General features: G+C 47.8%; 1 protein-coding gene across 1 annotated transcript in view; it reads left to right on the plus strand.

Annotated features, from left to right (window-relative positions):
- The window catches only part of LOC119382421 (multidrug resistance-associated protein 1), a 351,316-nt gene that overhangs the window by 264,711 nt on the left and 64,863 nt on the right, over positions 1-21,742 (plus strand). Inside the window, exons 25-26 of the mRNA XM_037650116.2 lie at positions 16,185-16,311; positions 19,581-19,682. Coding sequence (XP_037506044.1) covers positions 16,185-16,311; positions 19,581-19,682 — 229 coding nt within the window. The remainder of the gene's footprint in view (positions 1-16,184; positions 16,312-19,580; positions 19,683-21,742) is intronic.

Genomic DNA, 21,742 nt, shown 5'->3' on the forward strand with positions numbered 1-21,742 from the left:
GGCGTTTTGCACCTTTGACATTCGCGACATGTTTTCACATAATGCTGCACCGATGCTAACAGCTTGGGCCAGTAATATTTCAGGCGAATTCTGGCGAATGTCCGGCTGACGCCCAAGTGGCCCGACGACCGTTCATCATGGCAAGCTTCTAATATTTCATGCCTCATGGCTAACGGCACAACGAGTAAGAACTTTTCCTTGTTGCGTCCGAAGTTCCTCTTGTAGAGTACATTATCACGCAGACAGAATGAGGATAATGCCCTCTTAAATACACTTGGAACTTGGGAGTCATGCCCTTCGAGGTACTTTATCAATGGGAGCAGTTCTGTGTCAGCTCATTGATGCTCGGCGATATCCGAAGCTTCCACCAGACAAAGGAATGGGAAGTCGTCCTCTTCTGAAGGAGTAGAGTCCAGTGGCGAGCGCAATAAGCAGTCAGCGTCGTTATGCTTCCTTCCAGACCTGTATACAACGGTAATGTCGTACTCTTGGAGTCTGAGGCTCCATCTCGCAAGTCGTCCCGACGGGTCTTTTAAGCTTGCCAGCCAGCAAAGTGAGCGGTGGTCGCTGACGGCGTGGAACGGCCTTCCGTAGAGGTATGGCCTGAACTTGCTGATGGCCCATATTACTGCCAAGCACTCCTTTTCTGTCGCGGAGTAGTTTTTTTTCAGCTTTTGAGAGGGTGCGGCTGGCATAAGCTGTTACTTTCTCTTCTCCATTTTGCCATTGAACCAACACCGCGCCGAGACCAAGATTGCTTGCATCTGTATGGACTTCGGTATCCGCGGTCTCGTCGAAGTGAGCGAGGATCGGCGGGGCTTGTAAACGTTTCTTTAATTCATTGAAAGCTGCTTCTTGTTCCGTATGCCAAATGAATGGTTGCTCCTCTTTTGTGAGTCTGGTTAGAGGTTCGGCAATTTTCGAAAAATTTTCCACAAATCGCCTGTAGTAAGCGCATAGGCCCAGAAATCGACGCACCTCCTTCTTTTCTCTCGGCTTGGGGAATTGTGCGACGGCCGCAGTCTTGTCGGGGTCCGGACCGACACCTTCAGCACTGATTACATGACCCAGGAAAAGCAGCTTTTCAAATCCAAACTGGCACTTTTCCGGCTTAATAGTCAGGCCGGCCGATTGGATAGCCTGAAGCACTAAACGTAGTCTCTCTACGTGCTGGTCAAACGTTGCAGAAAATACTACAACATCGTCTAAGTAGACTAAGCATGACTGCCATTTGAGGCCCGAGAGGACACTGTCCATCATGCGCTGGAATGTCGCCGGCGCACAACAGAGGCCGAATGGGAGTGCTTTAAATTCATACAGGCCGTCCGGGGTTACGAAAGCAGTCTTTTCGCGGTCTCTTTCATCCACCTCAATTTGCCAATACCCGCTTTTTAAATCCAATGACGAGAAATAGCTGGCGTGCCGTAGCCGATCTAATGTGTCATCAATACGCGGCAAGGGGTATACATCCCGCTTGGTCACGCTGTTAAGTTTCCGGTAATCAACACAGAATCTCAACGTGTTGCCCTTTTTTCTGACAAGAACTACTGGTGATGCCCACGGACTGTTGGACGGCTGTATGACATCGTCCTCCAGCATCTCTTGCACTTGACCCTTTATGACCTCTCATTCTTTTGGTGAAACTCTGTACGGGTGTTGATATACTGGCCTTGTTGCGTCGTCCGTTATTATTCGGTGCTTAACGATCTGGGTGCGACGTACTTTTGACGAGGTGGAAAAACACTGTGAGAAATTTCTTATAAGGTCTTCTATGACTTTCCTTTCGACTGGCGATAGATTTCGGCTGATCGAAACTGCTGCTCCCACATCATGCGTAGTTTCCGAAGCATGTGGCGCTGACACCAGGCTACATAAATCTGTGGCTGCAGTAAAACTGTGTAGAAAGGCGATGGCAGTGCCCTTTGCAACATGCTGAATTTCATTTCCGAAATTTGTGAGCAAAACATTGGCACACCCACCACGTAAGTGAATAATGCCCCGAGCTATGCAAATGCCTTTCTTTAGCAGTAGTTCGACGTTGCCATCCGCTATACCTTCGGAATCGACGAATGCGTCATTTCTTACGCCAACCAGCACACTGCATCGTGGTGGCACGGTTACGTCCCTATCGATAACCCGCAATGCAGTGCTCTCTACCTCCTTCTTGTCTATCGCCAGTTTCGTCGAGAAAGAAACGCTAGAATTCTGAAGGTTGATTATGGCACCGTTCGCTAGCAGGAAATCCATCCCGAGTATTACGTCTCTCGAGCATTCTGGAAGCACGATGAAATCAGCGACGTAAGTAGCACCCTGAATTTCGATTCTCGCAGTGCATCTTCCCAGAGGTGTTATAAGGTGGCCCCCAGCTGTACGTATTTGTGGTCCACTCCATGGCGTCAAAACTTTCTTTAGATCCCTTGCGAACGCATAGCTTATGACTGAATAATCGGCACCAGTATCTACCAAAACGCTCAATTCACGCCCGTCCACCGTAACGCGCAAGTCTGAAGAAATTTTTTCTTTACTTATCGTGGGCGTCGTTTTCTGCTCATCGCTGCTGCGTTGGGGCCTTGACGGAGGATCTTCGCTTTGTCGAACATCAGCGGCCTTGCCTCCCCAGGTCGCTGGCTTTAGTTTTCCTGCCGCGGACTCATCGAACGACGCCTTGGTGAACTTGAAGATGGGGAACTTGAACGCCGTGGGCTTGGCGATCGATAACGAGTAGGTGCTGGTGACTTTGGCTGGTGCTGAAAACTAGCCGTTGGGAATTGATGCCTCGACAGGTAATCTTGTATTTCAATGGGTCTTTCACCATTACGCGGGCATGGCGCATTTACAGAAAACCCACGCAGACCGACTCTTCGATATGGGCACATTCAGTAAAGATGTCCAGCTTCTCCGCAATGAAAACAGAGCGGCGTCCTGTCAGGTGTGCGCCACACGTCGCTTTTTCGTGGCCTCAGTTCTCCTTTAAAGGACGAGCCGTGCGAAGCCGATGGGTGGCCACTGGGGGCTGCGAACAAAGCATTGTGCACGGCGGGTTGGCGTAGAGCGTCCGCGTACGTAGTACACGACGTTCCTGCAGCGGTTGTTCGAGCCGGATAGGTTGCGCCTCAGGTTCCGGTTGAAGAAGTGCGTGCCGAACTTCATCACGAATGATGGTGGCGAGGGTAGAAACTGTGGGCGTGACTTGTGGTTGCAGAAGCTTCTGAAGCTCTTCCTTTACAATGGATTGCACCAGTTCCCGCAGCGCTTCACTGTTGCTGCCTTGGCTGACCGAAAGGACGTCCACTGGTGCATTACTGGCATCACGGTTGTAGTGACGGGCACGCTGCTGTAGCGCCCTCTCTATGGTCGTGGCTTCAGCACGGAACTCGGCAACCGTGCGTGGGGGGTTGCGAACCAACCCTGCAAACAAGTCCTGCTTGACTCCACGCATCAGGTGGCGCAGTTTCTTCTCTTCCGTCATGTTCGCATCGGCGCGTTTGAAGAGCCGGGACATGTCTTCGATATACATGCTGACGCTCTCGTTAGTGCGCTGGTTCCTGGATTGGAGAGCGGTTTCTGCCTTCTCTCGGCGATCGGTGCTGGCATACGCAGCGAGCAAGTGTTGTCGAAAATCTTCCCATGTTGCTATCACTGCTTCGTGATTCTCAAACCATACCCTCGCTGCATCTTCCAACGCGAAGTACACGCGGCCCAGTTTCCTTGCCTCGTCCCAGCCGTTGATCTTTGCGACCCGCTCGAAATGCTCCAACCAGTCTTCTACATCTTCGAACGCATCGCCGTGGAAGGGTTCAGGCATGCACGGTGGGGACACGATGAGTTCCGATGATGCCGCCTGGCTGGCCATCGCTCTGGAGTTGACGGCGAACGCTGCCTGTGTTGCCGGAGCAGTGGGGAGCGGTCCGAATTCAGGCGGGTCTCCTCGGAGGCGGCGGCTTGAACGCTGGTGTACTGGAGTCAGTTCGCCAGGTTCCAATCGTTGAGGATCAGGGCTCCGTTCTCTTGCGCCAGGGGGACTTCCAATCATACCCCGCACCTCCACCAGAATGTAACGTATTGCAAGAGGGGTCACACAAATACTGGTTTTATTATGGGCGAACTTGTGCCCAGAAAAGTAGGTGAAATAAATGAAAGAGTCCGCTAAAGCGTTCCACACAAGTGTCTCTTCCCGAACACACTTCTTCGTCGCCTCGCAGGTCAGCCGCACTGTCTCGAGCCTGTGCACGAGGAGCGCCGCGGTGCCACAAGAAGCGCGCGCAGGCGCGAGACATTGTAGACGCTTACATAGCGGCTCGCTGATCCTCTTGTTGAAAAGCAGTCTTTGCGGCAATATGCCGTGCAAGCGTAGAAAAACAAAACTAGCAGCAGGCAGATCGTACCTTTCGTCCACCAGGATCCGAAAGAATTTTATGCCGGTGTGTCGTGGATAATTTCGACACCACTCAGCACAGCACGATTTGTGATGACGGCGCGGATCCATTCATGCGTCTGTTTTCCTGAAGCTTGCAAGGGTTTCGCCACTTTCGCTGAAACAAACTTTACGGTGGTAGAAGCGGCCTATTGGGACACCGTAGACCGTAGCATACATGGGCGCGCGACAAGAAACGCCCCTTTTTCGCCGTGAGAGATAGGACGGCGCATTTCCCGTTTTCCACTCCAGGTGGCGCTCGTATTTTCGCAATCTCGAACTGCAAGCTTTAGGTTCACTTGCGTATTAAAAACTCCGGAGTTAATAAGTAACCTGTTAATAAATATAAAATGGAACAACACGTTCACTTATGCTCGTAGGTAGTACAGCCCCCAAACGTTAGGTTCGCTGCGGTCACAAGACAGAAAAACTGCGAAGTTTCACCCCCCTGGTATAACCTTGTTACAACGGATCTGTTTACAACAGACATTCGGATACTACATACCAATTTGTGACGTTATGCCGACCTCCATATTTGTTCCATTGATTGAGCTCTGTTTACAACGGATTCTGGTACTACGGACATTCAGATATAATTGGCTAAAATGTCGCCACCAAGGTGGTCAGGACTCCTTTACAGTGGACTTTTCTACCACGGACATCTCAAATTCAATAACTTCCAACTTCAAACATCGCTAAGCATACTTTTGGGACGGGAACAGCTCACCGCGTATGTCGGCGTACCGGTTTAAGAACAAAGGCCGCCGATCTCAGGTCTGTCAATGATCAGCTATGCCTCGCTGTAGCAACAACAAATCGGCATGCAGCGTCCTTGGTGTTGCGTTTTGCGTGATGCGCAAAATTGTTAGCCGCTGCCACCGCTTCTCCGAGCGGTCGCTGCGCGGCGAGCTTGGCCGGGGGGTCCGCTGCCAATGCGCAAAATGCCCATCCGCGGTTCTGAGGAGCCAGCGGGCGATGTGATTCGTTGCTTGCGACGAAGGACATTGCGGCTTCTTTGCTTTCGCATGTCCACTAGCGCGATGTTCTTGCCCGCAAAGTTCGGATTCGTCTCATACATTGGCACCGTGAGAGGAGCTAGGCCTAGCAGCGACATCGAGTAGAATGCTCGGTTGCGACGTGCGTGGCCGCGGTGCACGATGTTTCAAAGTACATCATGCTCGATCGCGAATACAAAGAGTTGTCCCGCGGTGGTCTTCGTCATAAGCTCCGAAGTGCTGATAAGTATCCGCCTCGTGCATCGGTATGGTGGCGCCACCGCTCGGCTCAGGCGGTCGCACCCTCTCCCAACCCCCCATAGGATCCCATGCATTTTGAATGAAGTTTGCGATTCCGTTGCGCAAAAACAAACTAGCGCCATCTCTCGACAATACGCCACACCGACGACGCGACGCGTCCTCTTGCTTCCACCAATATGCCATGCTCCAAAGTGACTCCTCTCTCCACTTTCTTTTATTTCTTTCGGTGGCCGTGAGAGCGCGCGCTCTGCACTGTGCAGTAGTGCACCCGACAAGACCGGCTGGGCTCGTCGCTTTCGTCGCGTCTTCCTTGAACGTTGCAACGTTAATATTGTGTTAAGGTGGTGGCCACACATCGGACGATGAGCCCTGATTTCGTTCGGCTGCCATCTCATCAATGGCAATGTTTCAGACGCCTCAGTTGTGGACTTTTGTCTGTTGGTTGCTGGACAAGATGGCCTCCTGCAAGACCGCGTTTTTCCAAGTCAGCTGTGTGTGTAGTTCTCGGCGTTGTAGCAGTTTGATGACGCGAGGACGTCAACTGGTGCTACATCGTGGGAACCGCTGAAGTGACTGCAAGCTTCACGACATTTTGCCAGAATATTCTATCGTACTGTACGCGCATGATTGTGCTACACTTAAAATACCGCGCTTGGCCTCGCGCGTCAACCTGGTACGCCTGTGTGCAACAAGTGTGTTGTTATCGTTGTTGTGTCGGTTAATATTGAATTGCAATTGGAATACCGTTTTTGCAAAGGTAAGTGAAGCTGTAAGTAGTTGCCCTTCTATATGCTCGCTACTCCACGAACATTACTTCTAGAATCGCATTTTATGTTGAGCTGCACGTACCAAAGGAGAATCTAGCATACGAGATACATTACACGCGTGCGCATTTCCTATATAAATCTGAGTAATGCCACGCGTGCGCATTTCCTATATAAGTCTGAGTAATGTCATGCTCAATTTAAAGCGCATGTGTTAGAGGATTGTGGCTTCCATGGTGAAAGTGATTAGATATTCTGAAATATGTGATTGCAATGCAGTTAGAACTTTCTGGTATGTTAACACGATCTGTGAACAAAAAAAAAAACGCTGTGTGAATGTTTGTTGGTCATTTGCTAAAGTACTTTCACACATTATTATGCAGCTGTGTGACGGCTGTTAAAACGTTCAGCAGGTTAGATTTTGGTTTTCTTGGCCTAGTTGAGTGCTACGAGTGTTAGGCGAAGATAAAAACGCGTGTCTTTTGTGCGTTTCTTAAGCAGGCGAACAGCCGTAATAGTCATTGTTGTTGTACTGTTTGGGGTGTTCAATAAAACAAGAATGCTGTTTTGTACTGCAACAGTTTTTATTTCTTCTGTGTTAACAGATCACACAAACAACTTGGACACATGCACGTAAGAAACGTACGCAGTGCATCGCGCGCAGGCATTAAAAAATGGGCCTGTCATTTTAAAACAAATAATATAGAACAATCGACGTAACAAACGGCATGGTTGTCTAGTGGAGCAGCGTCGGCAGTACAAATATCAAACCAGAATGAAAAATGAATAGAAAAACGGCGAGTAACGGTCGCTTTGCCCACGGCTTCTGTGAGCCGCGCATACCCACCTTTCGCCACCGTTCGCCGTTGGTGGCGCCACCAGTACAACTCAAAGCAGCAGCGCACGAGGCAGATCGGCCTGTCTGGCTGCCCAGGCGGCACTGTGAAAGCGGTGCTAAAAAGCGCGCCCTACGTTAAGTTTGTTGGTTTCGAGTAGGCAGAGTGGCGGCCGCATGCAGCACTAAGCTCAGATGCACAATGGAGTCGCCGCTGTCGGTTGTGCTGCGCTTTGGATTTCGGCCAATTTCTGGCGTGGCTGAGTTCTTCAGGCCAAGCAATTTGCGTAAAGGCAAGAAGCTCGCCAACGCCAAGTATGTTTACGACGTGCAGAAGATTGAAGGAACCATTTCGGCTCACTGCAACTCGCAAGTGCAGCAAATCTCATACGACGTTGAACTCGAGGTAAGTTCTACGAGGCATGCTCGCGCGATTAGCAACAGTGCATAAACGAAAAGATCGCTGTTAAGAAAGCCGAAATGATGTGCATTACACGATGAAATGGAATTAAGATAGGTCCAGTGACGAAGGCTAGCCGGCGGCGGCCCGAATGAGCGCATTTGCGCCGTGTGCCATTTTCTGCCGCATTCAGTCGCAAACACACTTTTGCACGATGCACGGTCGTTAATTTTCAACATTTGCTTCCAGGGAATTCGTCAAATTCTGTCAGCGTGTGCTGGCGGTCGAGGAGCGACGGCACGCAATGCTTGTTGTGTGGCGAAGCTTCGCTTCGAAGGGGGACCTCTCAAGTCCAGTTGAGGGGTCAGCTGGAAGCGGCCGGCTGTAAGCTGCCAGAAAAATCGTAGGCATATATAATATGCAGGGTGACTCATGGCATCGTTTTTCTCGTTTCTCACGAAGTGCGGGCTGCATATCATCGTGTTCGCCGTCGGCAGCCATGGCGTGCCGTCAGGACTGCACACAGGGAATATATACTTATATAGAACGCGTGCAAGAAAAGTAGTCAGCACATTACGTAGCAGACCGCGTTTTTCTCGTGTACTCACTTCACGCGTCGGACGGCACGTATCCAGTGGTTCCGTCGCTCCACTTCGTACGGCTTTCAGGGGAACCGGTAGAATCGCGCATTAGGATCCTTACCCTCATGTTCGTGGCAACTAACCACGCAACAATAACGGCGGCAACCGCGCTTCGGGACCGCGTGCTGCTCACAGAGCCGTCGCCCGGTCCACCTGATTTCGGCACGGTTTGTTCAAGCACGGATCGCTCGTCAGACATATCAGGCTTTGCAGGCATAGTAGACAAGTTCCTGCGTACGTTTTAAGCACTTTTTGAGTCTAAAAACTTTGCGTAAAATAAAGTAAAATGCTCAAAGCAAGTGAAAACTGTAACTCACCGGTCGGCGTCCATTTTTGACTACCCAACCAACTTAGGCGCACGCCACCATGCTCCGCCACAGTACTCAGAACTCCAGTGCGTCAGCCCTATTACAGCCACACGTCTGCGATGTTCACGACGATTGCGGCGCGCTATCGTAATCTGATGCTTGAGCTTCTGCTTGCAGCTGCCAAACTAAAGCATAATTATATTCTAAATTATCGTCGACCCGTGAACACAGAACGAGTGCGAACGCGTCACTAAGTAGCGCAATTTTTGACAGCTACGACCACGCGACGCACAAGCAGCAGACGACGCTCCCGAAGCGAGCATCACGGCAGAAGCAGCCAGTCGGAGGCCTCGAATTGAACTTCAAACATGTGCTTTTTCTGCGCTTGTTACTGAATGGAGGAGTTAGCTGAAACGGAGAACTTGCCGATCTGTAATTTTGAAAAACGCTTGTTTCTTTTTTTCCTTTTGCTATTTCCCCAATTTTCGCCAAGTCGGCAGATGCAAAAAAAATTTTTATAGCACTTCTACATAGTTTTCAGTGAAGATATTTTGTAATGAGATAGAAAAAGGGCTACAGAAACTGAAAATGCGATTTTCTAAAAATCGCATTTTTTATTTTTTTTTTGGTCCCCCGTTAAGAATAAGGCCATGTTTGTGACTCGTAATTCTCTCCGGTTTTAACAGACCCATTCAGTGTTTAACATAAAAGTCTGTTTTAAGAGTACTTGGATTTTACATAGTCCCTTTACAACAGACCAAAATCTTCTTCACTATGAAGGTCTGTTATAATGAGGTTATACGTATTTTGATTTTTCAGTCACAGACAGCGCTCATTTTTCGCTCACAGCCAACAACGCCGTTGCCGGAATTTCTTCGAAATGAGCTCTTTCATGCTATCGCATTAGAAGAATTACCTGCCGTGGTGGTTTAGTGGTTATGGTGCTCGACTGCTGACCTGCAGGTCATGAGATCGAATCCCGGCCATGGCGGCGGCATTATGATGGAGGCGAAATGTTAGAGGCCCATGCGCTTAGACTCATAGGTGTGCGCACAGGGGGGGCAGGGGGGGTGGCCGCTCCCCCTATTGACCTAAGAGGGGGGCGCAAAGTCAGCCCCTCACATTTACATAATAGGGGGGGGGTGTTGCGACTCGGGGGGGGGGGCAATGTCAGCGCCATACATTGCATAATCGGAAGGGGTGGTGCTGCGACGAACCTTCCCCCCCCCCCCCCTGAAGGGGAACCCTGCGCACGCCTATGCTTAGACTTAAGTGCATGTAAAGAACCCCAGGTGGTCAAAACTTCCAGAGCCCTTCACCACGGAGTCTCATCATCATATCGCGGTATTGGGACATAAAACCCCAACAATTATTATTACTAGAAAAAGAATTAACCCTCACAATGCAGTGATAGTCGTGACTGAGTCGTCATCTATAAAAAATGTGATTGTCAGTGAAACACATTTGCTTTTGTACGTGCCTGATCAAACATTTCAGCGCGATCACTAGTGCTTGCGTTAACTCCAGGATAAACTCAACTGCTCGTGCTGTGCGCTCACTCTCATTAGCATCTCCTAAACCAGTCGTGAAGGTTCCCATACCTTCTGACGTCTGCGCCGTGTATGTAACATGTGTAACAGTGTTCGTGAGTAAAACCTTGTCACATGGAAATAAAGAAACAAGTGTGTACATTTGGACTGAGGTGGTAGCCTTTATAAGTTATGCAAGTGCTCCCTTGCCATAATGTAGTACTGTGCGTATCTGCTTTATCTTGCAAAATTCCTTGTGGTGATCCCAATGTTACAAACATCCCTTCTCAATTGTTGGTCAGTCAATTCTCCTACGAGCTTTTAACATCAACGAACTAATTAAGTGCACACGCACCCTCTCAGTAAGAGCATAATGCCTAGAAGTTCACTCTTAGTGCAGAAATCTCAAAATTTTATCTTAATATATCTGCACGCTGTCAAACATACAGATCACCATTGATATAACGAAGGTGTAGCCTCTGACCTTACTCATGTTAAAAGGATAATTTTCTTAAAGTTGTGGGGATTGAGGCTTGCCCGTCGCCATTGCGCGGGTTTTTTCGCCTATTTCTGCCATCCTCATGTCCGATCATGCCGCTCCCCTACTTCGCCGTCCTACGGCGCTGGGCGAGCGGGGGTGACGTTAACCCCCCTCACCCCAGCGCCGGATCTCGGCGGTGGCGCCGCGTTCGAGTCTCGCGAGATGTTTTGCGCGGTGGGAGAGTCAGACTCTCTCTGGACCTCGTAGGGTAAGCACGTGTTTTCTTTCCCGTCCGTCGGCTCCTTTGTTTTGGGCTCGCTCAGACGGAGTTCGCTAACGGTGCCGTGCGCCAGCGGCGAGCGCCTACCTTACGTTGTCCTTTTCCGAACGCTAGGCCGAAGAGCGATGCGGTGTACTCGCGCGTGGTCATACTACGCCGAAACCGTACCTATCGAAGCCAACGCAAGGGGAGTTTGCCCTTGCTCGAGCGATCGGGCCCTGTGGTCGCAGATCATAAAGAGTACGCAGCATAGTCGCGAGGGACCGTTTCCCTCAGCGGCGTGTCGCCGTGAGCCCTTTTGCCTGCGGAGACGTGCTAGCGGCACATTTTGTGTTGTACTTTCGCCCGTGGCGTGGTTAAGCCTGTTTTGCTTCTCCCGCCGCCTTTGGGAGCGGGCGTTGTACTGCGTTTTGTGGTGTTGATGCAGGCAATAAAGTGTTGCGGATCTCGAGAGCAGTACTGTGTACTTGCTGCGCTGCGCTCGGCGCCTTTGCGCTCGAACGTGCGTGTCCAGCGGTGCACTAGTTCACGCGAGGCGACGGCAGACGCGGCCCTGTGGCTCGCTAAGTCCGAACCCACGCTAGTGGCCGTACTCTTGTGAGCTACGTGCGCACTACAAAGTTGTGGGATGCTGTGCCGAAGGAACGTAGCATCCCATCATGAAACATAACAGCGTTTATTAACATGTTAGTAGCAGCGGGGCGAACATGCCGATGCTGCGCTCGCTGTTAGATAAACAAGGAGGATCTTGGTAGCTTGCAGCCGAGTTTTGTAGGCGCCGCCGGTGACTTATGCTTCGGATGATTCTGCTCGGCGCTGTGGCTTATCGGATTGTGGTGCGCATCGTGCAGCCGTGTCACGCCGAGCGAAATGATAGCGAGGTGTAGGCTGCGTGGTGGCTGCGCAGATTGTGTCGCCACATCACCCCCCTGCGGAGTGGAGAGCCCTCAGGGCTTGTAGAAGTCCGGGAGGCGTAAGGAGTTCCACCAGTTCCGGTGGACGGCACTGCGAACCATGCAGCGGGCGAGGACCACGATGATTGTGCGTGGCTCGCGGCAGCGAGCCAAGCAGAGGGATGCGTTGGTGTTGCCGGTGGTGAGGGTGGTTTAAATGCAGTGGTCGACGCAACGCCAACAAGCGTGCGTTGGACGCATCACAGCTGATTGGCGCGGGAGGGTGGTCTCCGTCACATGTGTAGCCGGTTGTTATCGGCTGGGGAACAGTTCCGACTGGCCATGGTGCGGGATCGTTTGCTGCTGCGGGTTCGCCTGCTGCCGCGGGCGCCGCCGGCTCGTCTGCCGTCGCGGGTGCCGAGGGCTCGTCTGCCGAAGCGGGTGCCGAGGGCTCGTCTGCCGTCGCGGGTGCCGAGGACTCGTCTGCCGTCGTGGGTGCCGAGGGCTCGTCTGCCGAAGCGGGTGCGGGCACGGTTGCTGCGGCGGGTGCGATGCCGTAAAACTCGAGCACGGCGTCCCGCAGATCATCGTAAGGGCGAGGGTGCCACGCGAAGTAGGTGAGGCTGCGTTTGAGATCACGCGGAAGGTGGTACTCTAGTACCTCAAACATAAATGCTTGCAGCCAGATGCCGTTAAGCTCCAACGCCGCCGCGAACTCCTCAAACCAGGACTCGAGGTTGTATGTCCGGAACGGTGGCAGAGGCGGGTCGAACTGTGGCTGCCAGGCTTCAGCAGGCTGGAACATGGCAGCGGTGCAGCGCCGGTTGCGTGTTCGAAGGTCCGGGTCACCAGATGTGGGATGCTGTGCTGAAGGAACATAGCATCCCAACATGAAACATAACAGCGTTTATTAACGTGTTAGTAGCAGCGGGGCGAACATGCCGATGCTGCGCTCGCTGTTAAATAAACAAGGAGGATCTTGGTAGCTTGCAGCCGAGTTTTGTAGGCGCCGCCGGTGACGTATGCCTCGGATGATTTTTCTTGGCGCTGTGGCTTATCGGATTGTGGTGCGCATCGTGCAACCGTGTCACGCCGAGCGAAATGATAGCGAGGTGTAGGCTGCGTGGTGGCTGCGCAGATTGTGTCGCCACAAAGTGATATTTTTATGCAGGAGCAGTCTGCATAGTTTCACAGTATCCTAAACCACTTGGGTGTTTGCAGCTGCATAGGTGCATATGTTGCCTTGCATATGCATAGTGGGTACTTTGTACTGGGCGACTGTAGTTACAGTAGCCGCCCCAGCAGCATTTACATGGGGCCTTATGAAAGCCTCCATCTTACACTGTGACTGTGCTGCATGTTCCACACAGGCCTGGCATCTTTTTCTCACAGTGGAAAAAAATGGACGCTTAAAGACCTTAGAACAAAGTTGGAAATTTCATATTAATTGTATAGAATGGGAAGGGTTGTATATAAACACCACATGAATGTTGCCAACAGCGTACAAGGAAGAAAGGGCATTAAGAATTGGCACAATGATAATGCAGTTGTCTCTGAAGCCAAAGGCACCTAATGGAATGTGAGGAACCTACAGTGCAGCGGTTGAAATGGGCATATTATCTCATTCCTGACAAGGAAAGAAAAAAGAGCTATGAGCGCACTGCACTGCAGCTCACACTTAACTTTCCTTCATGGTGTTTTCTGTGTTTCTGCTTGTTAACGCGATAGCATTAAAGAGCTCGTTCTACAGAAATTCCTGTGTCAGCGTCGGTGGTTATGAGCGAAAAGTCATCATCTTGTCCGTGACCGAAAAAGGTGAGAAAGATGCAAATAAAATAAAAAATAAAAATCTTTGGGTTCAAGTGAGAATCGAACCCAGGCCGTATGCGTGGCAAGCAGTTGTTCTACCACTGAGCTACATTATTTCTTGAAACTGCTTTGGAAAAAAACACTGTATGAATGTCATGTAGTGGAAGGAGTCTCCTTAACACTTTCGTGACCGCGGAAAAATCTGTCGTTTTTGGCTAGTCCAGGAAATATTTTTTTCCCGCCACAGAATAAAATTGATGCTAAAGTGTAGGGTATCAAATGATAGAGGAAGAATTGGTCTTTCCAACAGTATTAATTTCAAACATCAGATTTATTTCGAATATAATAGAAAAACTATCAAAGAAAAATGCATCAAAAAGAAAGAAAGATTCATAAAAACATCAATGCTACTCTCCAAAGGTTAAACATTTAAAAAAATCGAAATATACATTTTGAACGCAAAGCCCTCGTAAAATAATAGTGGAAATATAAGCTCTGTAAGTACAAAAATTATTTACATAAATACAAGAATATAGGCACTAGTGCCTATCATGCCACCGCGCGATGCAGGTTCTTGACGCGGTGAAACAAAGGCTGGCTGCGCATGTTTTGGGGATAAAAATTTTTTTTCTGTTCAACTTTCCTAGCATAGTTTGCAGTTCTGGTATTTTTCCATTTTCCTGTGTATTTGTTGAAATGAACAGTGTAGCCTGTTCTAAATCTGCAAAAATCCATAATTGTACCCTCATTTGACCTCTTTCTCGCTCATATACTGCCGAATACCATACCAACCTTCACATTTCACCATTTTCTCATCCGCTGAAAGGTTCCGACGTGGTTAAAAGATAGCGTAGAAAAATTGTTCATGTGTTGCAATAGAGAAGACACGTGGTGAAGATTCTCGTGGGATGCGACGGTCGTCTTCTTCGGATCACAGACACTCAAGAAGCCTTGAACCTTTTCCGTGGCATCACCGATGGTGGACGAAGGCCTGGAAATATGTGTCGTCGACACCAACACCAATGCAAGCGCGGGACTTCAACGATTACCATGTACACATGGAGTGAGGCGAACTTGCTCATCTTCTCTTCAGTAACCTCCCTCCATGGATCCGTCCTTCTCACTGTATGTTGGCTTTTCGAAAGTATGCATCCACGCATACTTATCTGTGTGGTTGCATATCTCTCTGACGACTTCTGCGGTAAAAAACAACACGAAGACACCGCCGCGCAGCACACCGGAGCGCTGGGTCAAAGTCCGTTCCGCGCCGTCTTCGCGAAGAGAACTGCGCTCTTTCTACAGCCGGTGCCAAATGCTCCCGCCCGAATGAAGTCAACACCTTGCAGATAAGAGCTGTTATATTTAGAACACACCGGATACGTTTACATTGACGCGCGGCAGTGATAAAACGACCTGAGCAGGAGACGAAACTTACAGGCGGATAGTTGCTGATGTTCCGGGGAGGTTTGACGCACTTTCGCCGTCCGTACTGAAGCCTGGCGAATCGAAGTCGTCTTCCGTGTCTGTGGTGCTACCATCATCCAGAGATTCCCGCTCATATTAATCGGAATCCGTCGAAATTCGCCGTTTCTGTGGAGCACCTGCGAGCGGCGTCGACGCGAAGTCTGAAACGAGCGCTCACCTACCCGACTACGAACGAGCTTTAAAAATCTCCCCGCGGTGGAAAAAACAAACTCGCAAACAAAACTGATAAAAAACATGTTATTTTATGCTTTGTATTGCGTTAGCTGTTGAGAACCGCTCAGAGAGTACCAAAACTTGATCTTGAAGTCATCGATAACATACTATCGATGGGAATAGGTGTGGTCACGAAAGTGTTAACACATTTCATATTGCGTGGCAGAAGCATAGAATCATGCTAGTCTTCAAAACATGTGAATTGTGCAACGAGTGGGTGTTTCGAAGGCCCACCCATTACAAAGCGCTCAGGCATATTTAATCATCATCAGCAGCAAAAGCACCAACAAAGTGAACAGCTGCGTAGGTTCACCTGTCGCCTTACGGACGCACAGTGGGCCCTTGGCTGATTCGCAAAAGGAATAATTTACCGTAGTGGGCACTTCACAACTGTACTTGCAGTAGGCATTCTGGGATAGTTTGAAACGGCCAATGTTACGCGCACAGTCGTTTGTTTCCTTACGGCATGGTTGAGGCATGCACTGAGAACTGAAGCCAGGCTATCACTCGAGAAGGTGATGCGCACAGGGCCCGATTACGCTATCGCATTCTACTCTTGAAGGCAAAGCTCAAGTGACCTCCAAGGTTTATTTATTTCTTTTCAGTGGTAAGCTGCTTTTTACCGCTGTACCATCCCTCTCTTGCATGCCTTGAGAGAGGCTGAAACAATAGCTATGTGCAGCCGTAGAGTGGTGTGTTTCTCGTTATTGTAGGCTTCTTGCCAGTGGCAGGAAGCACACTCCACAGATGGCTTTTTCATCACAATAATTTTGAATCCCACCTCATGTATGTTGTACTGGGACATGAAAGCCAAACATTATAACCATTTTGCAAGATCCCGAGCAGATCAGTTTTGATGAATGAACATTGTGACAGCTGCAGGCTAACCATTGCCAACACGCTGGCACTAGTGGTGTCTCTGGGAGCCTCGTTGTTGACCATTGCTGGGAGGAACACGCTGAGCCCAGGAATGATTGGCCTTGTGCTGTCATACACCCTGGAGGTCAGTCTTGTCGTGCTTGCTTCACCCGTGCTGCGTTTTGCTGCCTCATCAAAAGACATTTGCCATTATAGCAAATTATAGCATTATAGCAGCAACCTCACACTTGTTTAACTAAGAGCATTCTTACATTTACGCTACAGGTGTGTGAATTTTAGAATTGAACACGAATACGAATCAAATAATATCCGAATAGATTTCAAATAATTAGCCAACTGTTTCTAGAGCATCCCTAGAGTAGCATGATTACCATTTTCAAAAGAACCCCACAATTCCCCAACCATATATTTCAAAGAAATATTCACAAGCTTTAACAAAGGAATTGCTTAATGTAGCCAACAAAGAAATATCACAGTTATGTAAACTGAGGTAAGCTCATATACAGAAGTGACTACAGCCTCTGAGATGTTTTGTATCGTTGAAATACAACAGTTACTACAGTATTCAATGTGGTACTTCGTTACAACTGAGACGTGAAAATTAAACTGTGTTTCACGAGTCAATATTAACCCAATTCTCTTGATGATCATGGTGGATTGAAGTAGAGCACCAAGTCAAGCTAGTTGGTTCACATTCTTTCTAAATCCCATTAACTGTGCTAGTAAACACGGACATAAACGAGGGAAGACAGGATGCGCACAGACTCACAATTGAATGTTTATTGGTTGACAGATGGCATATATACAGTGAGATAAAACAAGTTCTGGGAGATATAGCCAGCCAAAGACAGACGAACACAGGAAACGGTGAAGGAGACAGGAAAGCGACCAGGCTGTCTCCTTCACAGTTTCCTGTGTTCGTCTCTTTTTGGCTGGGTATATTTCCTAGATGCAATGCACCAACTAACCCAACAACGAGTTCTACTGAAACAAGTTCATTGGACGATGATACGCCTTCGTCACAAAGTAGCATCTAAAAATTTTACCTCACAATCAGCGAGAGATACTGCAGGTTTGCTTATACACCCATGTGTAGTGTTAATCTTGAATGCTTCGAACAGCTCTCGGGTGCACCGGTCCCTCTGACGATACAGAATCTTGGTTTTATTTAGGAGCGGTTGGCACGTGCTATTGTTACCTAGTACTTTACACTCCCTACAATGCTTAGACATGTGAGAATAGCCGTGTGTGGAGCAATTTTTAAGATGCTCTTTTAACCGAACATTTACACACCTGCCCGTCTGCCCCACATACACCCGCCCACAAGAAAAAGGAAATTCATAAACCACTGCGCAGGCACAGGGAACAAACCTTGAGCTATGTTCAACGAGGCAAACAAAAGGACTGGAATTAGGTGTTTTGACCATAACATTCATTACCCTAGCACATAAATGCGACATTTTCTGTCGCGTTTATGTTTGTTTTATGGATGATTACCTGCAAAGATCAGGTAATCGTCTACATAGCGGAACACACGAGAAACAACACTACTTATTTCTCTATTAACGGCTCTATCCACTTTAGATAAAAAATTAAATATGTCGCTAAGAATGGGGGCGACCCGAGACCCTATGCACACCCCTGACTTTTGAAGGTACCGCTATGTGGACAATTACCCGATGTTTGCAGGTGAAGGTGGGCTGGAAGAAAGGGCTCCTCAAGCAAAGCAAATTTTTAGTGAATTGGGGCTAAGCCTTAGGTTCACGGCAGAGCTTCCTTTTAACAATGAGTTGCGGTTTCTGGACATTCGACTCCGTTTTGAATTGTCCCACACCTGCTGGCTCTATCAACGTAGGTCTCAGAAAAGCCCCCAAAGTTTTTCGTAACCCACGGCAAGCCGACGGAGAGGCCACGCTCCTGCCCTACACAACAAAAGCATTCAAAGCTAGTTAAGAATGGCATCGCTCTGTCCTGCATGGATGCAGCATTGCGGAAGTCATGCACCCATGCAGTGATGGAAAGTGTTCGGGAGCAGTTGAGTAGGCTGAAGAATTCTGGGTATCCGTTACCTGTACTTGTAGCAAAGCTAGTAAAGAAGTTAAAAGGCAACGGACACCGCGCAATCACGTCCACGAGGGAAGATGAGGGTTGCAACGTGGGCTTGTTGGTTACTCATATGAAAGGCTTTTGGTGTAGCGCGAAAGGAAACACGGACACGAGAAGGCACATAGGGCTGTGTGGTGTTCCTGTGTGCCTTCTCGTGTCCGTGTTTCCTTTCACGCTACACCAAAAGCCTTTCATACGAGGGAAGAGGCTATGCTGTCATCCCGTACCAGCACAAGGTGTCGCGTAATTTGAAGGATGTAGCGCAGCGCTACGATGTGAGTGTTGTGTTTTCAGCTCCACAGAAAATGTCGCATTTGTGTGCTGGGGTAATGAATGTTATGGACAAAACATCGAATTCCAGTCCTTTTGTTTGCCTCGCTAAACATAGGTCAAGGTTTGTTCCCTGTGCCTGCGCAGTGGTTTATGAATTTCCTTTTTCTTGTGGGCGGGTGTATCTGGAGCAAACAGGTAGGTGTGTAAATATTCGGTTAAAAGAGCATCTTAAAAATTGCTCCAGACACGGCTATTCTCACGTGTCTAAGCATTGTAGGGAGTGTAAAGTACTAGGTAACAATAGCACGTGCCAACCGCTCCTAAATAAAACCAAGATTCTGTATCGTCACAGGGACCAGTGCACCCGAGAGCTGTTCAAAGCATTCAAGATTAACACTACACGTGGGTGTATAAGCAAACCTTCAGTATCTCTCGCTGATTGTGAGCTAAAATTTTTAGATGCTACTTTGTGACGAAGGCGTATCATTGTCCAATGAACATCTGTCAACCATTGAACGTTCAGTTGTGAGTCTGCGCGCGTCCTGTCTTCCCTCGTTTTTGTCAGTGTTTACTAGCACAGTTAGTGGGCTTTAAAACAGTGCATTGATGACGCTTTCTCTTTGGTACCACTGGAGCTTTAAGCAAGAATGCCTTCATCTAGTTATCAATACATAGCATCAGTAGTCCTCTAAAGCTTAGGCTGCATGCATTGTGGTAATCCAATGATTTAAACAAGAAAAATGACCCCTCGCTGTTCCAACATTTCATTCTTTTGGGGTTTTTCTACCAGCGTGACTTATTCAAAAAAAAATTTTTCAAATATTTATTATTTTTATCAAGGCCTATTTAATAAGAGTACCAAATCTAATAGGACGCTGTTCAATTTGTTATTCAAATTTTTTAGAACATTTGCACACCCCTTATTTATCCCCTGGTAGTTGTTTGTTTAACTAATGGCAACCTTACCACAGTGGCAAAAGCTTAAGTGTGTCACTAGAGCACCGTGTATTGCAGGTGTCAAATGCGGCATCGTACACATTCCGAATGTTTGCTCTGCTTGAGACTAGCCTGGTTGCCGTGGAACGCATCAAGGAGTATATTGGGCTGGCTGAAGAGGTACGCCATTTTCTATTTCGAAGGTGTGCTCGTATAAAAATGAGCAGGTCCTTTTCTGCACCAAGAAATGGCTTGTGCAAGATGCGATTGGTTTATTAGGAGACTGTAAGGACAAGTGGGAAATAGACTAGAGTCATTTTTGATTAGCCACACCTGATGTACTTAGCAAAACATTTTTTTTGGCGTGTTGGATTCATGACTTCTTGGAAAAACAACAACACACAGGCGTACAGGACTGGCACTAACTTCCATTTGTTGTTTATTGAAGAAACACATGAAAATATGTAGTGCACAGCACAAGAGCAGCAAAGGGTATGACCCTCGTGATAATCGGACTGAAAACAAAGAGTCAGCAGGATATCATGCCTAGAAACGGCCACATCACAACCATGCTACATAGTTGATGGTTGCGCGCATGTGCAACTGATTGCAATCCAAGTGAAGAGATACTGCCGGAGCAAAGGAACACCATCGATGAAATTGAAATGCAAACAAAGATTAAGCCACAAAGAAGTTTCTTGAGCCATATGACCAAGGTTCTAGTTGAACAGAAACCAGAAAACAATACTTTTAACCCAAGCGGTGCATCATTTTAGATGGCAAGAGATTTATTTCTAAGCAAAATAAACATGTTATGTAGCGCGGTTGTGATGTGGCTCTTTCCAGGATGATATCCTACTGACTCAGTCCGATTATTGCGAGGGTCATAACTAGGCTTGTGCGAATATTCGAGCACTTCAAATATTCGAACGAATAATACAGTATTCGAATTCGCTTCGATTCAAATTTAAATTATTGAAAATTTCGAGGTATTCAAAATGAACGAATAGGTGTATATTAGTCCGCTTATAACCCCCCCCCTCCCCCCCCTGTAAAGGTGGTTTCACTGCAGTGCAGGGGTGTTGTACCGTGATTACCCCTTTCAAAAAAAAAAAAATCCGCACGGTCTGCTTGTAACCTTCTGTAAAGGTGGTTTCACTGCAGTGGAGGGGTGCTATACCGCGAATACACCTTTCCAGAAAAAATCCACACTGCCGCGAAGCCCCACTTTAAGGTTAAATGAACACATTACCCTCACATCGATTCATCATTTTTTAAGTTTAAAAACTTGTTATACCGGCTTATATGCTTCAAGTATAGTAAGTTATAAAACTTAACATATTTTACAGGTTATCATTTGCATTCTACCAAAAGCCAAATCCTGCTACTATTCAAAGTTGCTTCCACTTCTTTTGAACCAAAAAGATTGACATTTGCACATGCCTTGTTACAATTTAAAAAAAAACGTTGTGCAGGTTGGTTGGGTCATGACAGATATGCTCATTTTTCTTTATAATATGTGATATATACTATTCGAATTCGATTTGAAATTATTCGACCAAAATCACTATTCCCTTCGAATTCGCTTTGAACCTAAAATTTACTATTCGCACAAGCCTAGTCATAACCTTTGCTGCTCTTGTGCTGTGTATTTATTATTTCTGTATGTCTCGTCAATAAACAACGGTTGGAAGTTAGCGCCAGTCCCTTGTGTCGTTTTGCGCTATGGTTTTTTCTTCGTGATGTCCCACATCACCTTATTATTTGAAGGGGTGAAGTGCACAAATGCTTGTACCCTTTGGTCATTAGTTGTGGCATCCTTCTTCCTAACTCGCTGTGCACTTTCAGAGATCCTACAATTTTGCTTGGAGCTTATTACTTGTCATCAGCCATGGTGGCCCAGTTTTTGCGGTAGTTTAATCCATAAACATCACATTGGAACACATTTAGTCCTTCCTTCTTTCTCACATCTGTGAAGATATGGAGTAAGTATGGGGAGGTTCAGTTCTAAAATAGTCTTAAGGATGTCACATATTATGGACAAACTTGTATTATAACATTACACTTTATATTTGTCCCTGGTATGTTATAGTTAATAATTGTTGCTTCTTTTAATAACAATTCTAACTTTTTTATGATGCTAATAAAACTGCTTTGTTTGCTATTATTACATGTTACATTGCTCACCTTGTGACCCAATATATATGAGACTGAAGAAGGATTGCAGTGTCAGTAAATAA

The sequence above is a fragment of the Rhipicephalus sanguineus genome, chromosome 2 (genome assembly GCF_013339695.2).
Source record: "Rhipicephalus sanguineus isolate Rsan-2018 chromosome 2, BIME_Rsan_1.4, whole genome shotgun sequence".
NCBI lineage: Eukaryota > Metazoa > Arthropoda > Arachnida > Ixodida > Ixodidae > Rhipicephalus > Rhipicephalus sanguineus.